General features: G+C 42.5%; 1 protein-coding gene across 1 annotated transcript; it reads left to right on the top strand.

The window, feature by feature from the left end:
- Positions 1-1,017: 1,017 nt before the first annotated feature.
- Positions 1,018-2,688, top strand: LOC137946003 (polygalacturonase-like). Its single transcript, XM_068792143.1, has 4 exons — positions 1,018-1,449; positions 1,567-1,856; positions 1,939-2,167; positions 2,467-2,688. The coding sequence occupies exons 1-4, from the start codon at positions 1,018-1,020 to the stop codon at positions 2,686-2,688; spliced, it is 1,173 nt and encodes a 390-aa protein (XP_068648244.1).
- The last annotated feature ends 1,850 nt before the right edge of the window (positions 2,689-4,538 follow it).

Here is a 4,538-nt window from a genome sequence, read left to right on the forward strand (position 1 = left end):
AACGAGGCGTGAATTCGTATTTCATGGACATAGCCTTGCCAACTCGCTCCAAACATGGGCTTCTGCTCCCCTTGCCAACTAGCTCCAAACATGAGCTACTGCTTCCATGGCTGCTAGCCATTATCTGGCAAGTTTTCTTCTGTAGTTGCTCAAATTGATCATGTTTCCTTCTTTCATCAGAGTTCGAGATCTCGCTCTTCTATCTTTAAAATTTCAACCCTCAAAATCAGAGATTGGATAACTTAGATACCAAGTGATTCATTTGATATCTAAATTGCAAATTAACATCTATGTAACTCCCACAGAAACATCTTTTCTTTCTCTACGAAGTTTTCGGAACTGTAGATCGAGAAAAGGAATCCATGATCGAACCAGCAGTTTTTTCCTGCAAATTAAACCATGCTCCAGTGATCGATGGCGTGCGATCTTACGGTATTTACGGACGGTGATGTCTTTTTACGTTATGAGTTCGCATCACCGGCGTCATCGTCGGAGAGTGGGCAGCCATGAGCCGGGATTTGCGGCTGCATCGGTGTAGATACCGATACGTCCTTTGGAATTCCAGTAAATGAAGCAGCGACCTTAGAAATTCTTGGTTGAAATGGGTGGCGAAATGGGAAAACGGTTCCTTTCAACTCAATCTCCGGGGTCGATTAAGTAAGACTTGCAGAGACGCTTCCGCCGTCTGGGCTACTTATGTTTGAAGTATGTGACGATAACAGCGGGAAAAAAAGATAAAGAAACCAAGTTTATTTCCATTTCTCACGTGAACCGTCACCGTCTCTCCAGTCCTAAAGTAACTACAACTTTGAAATTTCAGACTAACGGCGGCTGCATGTTTCACAATCCATGAGAAAACAACATTGGCTCGATCTCGGCGCTTATTGATGAGATTTTTTCTCGCCTTAATCCGAACTCTAGCACTATAAATACTCGTTAAACGGTCATAACCTCTTCACCGCTCGCTTATTCGCCCATTACTCCCACTCTCCCTACTGCAACTATTTGTTTGCTGAAATGGCTAACTCATCCCACTCCCCGTTGTCACTTCTCTTCATTTTCTTCTTCTTCTTCGCTTCGGCGAAGGCTGTTTACAACGTGGTCGATTATGGAGCGAGTCCCGGCGGAGGGTCGGACTCTTCCAAGGCATTCCTCCAAGCATGGAATGCCGCCTGCGCTTCGCAGGGGACCGCGGCCATTTACGTCCCAAAAGGGAGGTTCTTGTTGAGCCAGACCCACTTCGAGGGCCCATGTAAGAACGACCGGATTGATATCCGGATCGACGGGACTCTAATGGCGCCCAATTATCGGTCCCTGTCTTCAAATGACCGCTGGCTTACTTTCAATAGCGTGAGGGGAGTCTCAATCTATGGTGGGATCCTCGATGGGCAGGGCAAGGCTTTGTGGGACTGCAAGCACGGCGGTGGCTCTTGCCCCGGCGGCACAGCAGTGAGTCGCCACACTTAATACCAAACACTAAACATCTTATCTTGGAAGAAAATCAAGAAGTGATTACTTAAAAGAGTTTTGCCTTTTCATTTTGTTTGATTCTTCTACATTTTGCAGTCATTGACGTTCAGCAAAGCGGAAAATATATTAATAAGCGGCTTGACGTCGGTAAACAGCGAGCTGGGTCACATTGCGTTGGAAGGTTGCAGAAACTGTAAAGAGGAGAAAGTGCAGATTGTGGCCGACGGCAACAGCCCGAACACCGACGGAATACACGTCCAACACTCGGAAGGAGTCTCCGTCTTGAGTAGTGGAATCAAGACCGGAGACGATTGCATTTCGATTGGCCCTGGCACCATGAATCTCTTCGTCCAAGACGTCACTTGTGGACCCGGCCATGGCATCAGGTAGGCCGACAATCTCCTTTCACTACTGTAAACTTGACGACTAAAACTTTCTCCATTAAACGCTTTTATTTTGCTTTGGCAGCATTGGGAGCCTGGGAAAGGACCAGAACGAGGACGGCGTGCAAAACGTCACAGTAAGGAGAGTGGTATTTACAGGGACAGAAAACGGATTGAGAATCAAGTCGTGGGGAAGACCCAGTAACGGGTTCGTGAAGGGAGTTATTTTCCAGGACGCGATCATGAACAATGTCGACAACCCCATCATTATTGACCAGAATTACTGCCCCGGAAACCATGGTTGCCCTGGTCAGGTAAGAATATAGAATCGCCTCAGAAGGTTCAATTAGCTCATAACAAACGTTTCGCATTACGGATTGTGAATCGGGTTGAGTAAATGATGATGGCAGCATGAATCTCCTCCAACTTCGATCGACTTTTTAAGAGTCAAGCGGTCAAATGTCAAAAAGTGTCAAACCCAGTTTTGCATCGTCTTCATTGGAGAGATCAATTTGATGTCAACGTAAAAATCGAAAACACTAAAAGAGATCATCTGGTCAATTTCAGTTGCTTGAATCAGTTCTGATCTCTGCCTTTTTCTACTGTTCTACAGTCTTCTGGAGTGAAAATCAGCGGAGTCAGCTACAATGACATCCGTGGGACGTCAGGGACAGAGGTGGCGCTGAAACTGGACTGCAGCGGGAGCAACCCATGCACAGGGATCGGGCTGGAAAACATTAAGCTCACTTATCAGAACCGGCCGGCGGAATCCTCCTGCACAAACGTGCATGGAACCATTCGTGGCCTCGTCGTTCCAAGATGTTCCGAGACTTAAAACATAGAAGATTATGTACTTGAATAGATAGATATTGCAGAGGCCTGATTTTGCCATGTACTTGAATAGATAGATATTGCAGAGGCCTGATTTTGCCATGTACTTGAATAGATAGATATTGCAGAGGCCCTAAATCTTCCACCCCGACGTGTGGTGTCAAGCTATATATATATATTGAATAAGAAAGAAAACTCTTTCTTTCACTTGACTAATTTCTTCTCTTCACAAAAATCTCTTACTCCATGCTCCAGCCAGTGTGGATTCTACTACTGCATGGTATCAAATATATGATCAGATTTCACACCATTACTCCGACAGACAACCTTGAAGAGCCTAATAAGCTGGTCAGCGTGAATGTCTTGTCAGAGTAGATGATCGAGAAAGAAGATTTTGCTAGTTTACTTGGATATATGGATCATTTTCGACAAATAGAGAAGAGGTTAGGAAGGGGTTAGTTATGTTGACAAAGGTGCACACTAGTAACCTCACTCACAGTGTTGAAGTTATTTAAAGTGTCACCTCTGCCCATTATGCATGGTCCAAAATCCCAAAGATAACAACTAACGGAATATAATATTCATCATCTGAGATGAATACTGTCTCACTCAGCCCAGCAGCTGTTGCACTTGTTGTCGATTAAAAAAGAAAACTAAACCACTGAATGAATTCAAACTTGTGCAAGTGCAACCACCATATATAAACTCTAGGGCACCAAGTGCAACCACCATGTAGAGAAAGTAGTAAACAACAGCAGCCGCAGTCATAGTTTTACTCAAGTGTACACGAGGGATCATCTTAGCGAAGGATTGTAAAAGCTGCAAAATAGTAAAAGTTTGAAATTAAAACATCTGGATTATTAGACGTTTATGTTTTTTTTGTGAAGTTGAATTCAAAGTTCATTCCAAAATGACTAGTCAAGTTAGAAAGTCTCTCTTCCAACTCATAAACTAAGATCCTATACTCACTAATCCATATGAAACTGTTCTTTAACACTCGCCCTCATAAGTAAGCTACCATATATGGTACCTATAAGTGGACAATTTGGAGCATCACGTATGAATACCTGCTCTGATACTATATAAAGTTGAACCTAAGATTCATCCTAAAATGACTAGTCAAGTTAAGAACCTTATTTTCAAACTAATATACCCAAGATCTTATTCTCACTAATCTATACGGGACTATCTTCTAATAGTTTCTTCACACTTTTTCTTCTTTTGTCATATCCCAACTGTGTTAGAGTTGCATGCACCAAGTTTTTATGGGAATTGAAGCTTAGTTCCTCTAAGAACCCATATTTTAATGATAACAAACTAATATATTTCACCATAATTTTTTTGTAGAAATCAAAGGCATAAAAGTTATTTTTGAAAGAGGAGTCGATCCCTTACTAGTAGAGACCAACCCACTTGCTACAAACAATAGAACATGGGGTCAAATTTCACTTATTGTGACTTTCAAATTAAAAGGTGGAGTTGATGCCAATACAGAAGTTAAAAAAGGAGTCGAACTCATTCAGAAGGAGTTAGCCTCAGCCAATAAGCAGAAAAGAAAAGATGATTCGACACCCGGCTTACATAAAATTTTGGATTAGAATGTAGAGTCGACTCATATACAAAATTTAAAAGGAGTCGAGACCATAAAGGAGGAGTTGAGTCCCTTTTGAAGAAAAAGAAACAAAGGGGACTTGACCCCTGCCAACTATAGTCACCCTCTATACTGAAGTTACTGAAGGATTGGAGCTCTTAAAGAAGGATTCAACCTTAAATTTGGCCGTTGGAAGTATTGGATTCAACCCCCATGCACTTCAGTAGACCCTATGATGCAAACTTTTAAATTTTTGAAATCTT

Source organism: Aristolochia californica, unplaced genomic scaffold (assembly GCF_029961685.1).
Source record: "Aristolochia californica isolate CCGP_79_NKW_82.1479 unplaced genomic scaffold, dmAriCali1.0.hap1 SCAF_1, whole genome shotgun sequence".
Classification (NCBI taxonomy): Eukaryota; Viridiplantae; Streptophyta; class Magnoliopsida; order Piperales; family Aristolochiaceae; genus Aristolochia; species Aristolochia californica.

Excerpts from the sequence above, each read along its gene's own strand:
- LOC137946003 (XM_068792143.1), top strand. The coding sequence starts at position 1,018 with ATGGCTAACTCATCCCACTCCCCGTTGTCACTTCTCTTCATTTTCTTC. Across the intron at positions 1,450-1,566 it reads CTTGCCCCGGCGGCACAGCA|TCATTGACGTTCAGCAAAGC; the intron begins GTGAGTCGCCAC and ends TACATTTTGCAG. Across the intron at positions 1,857-1,938 it reads GGACCCGGCCATGGCATCAG|CATTGGGAGCCTGGGAAAGG; the intron begins GTAGGCCGACAA and ends TTGCTTTGGCAG.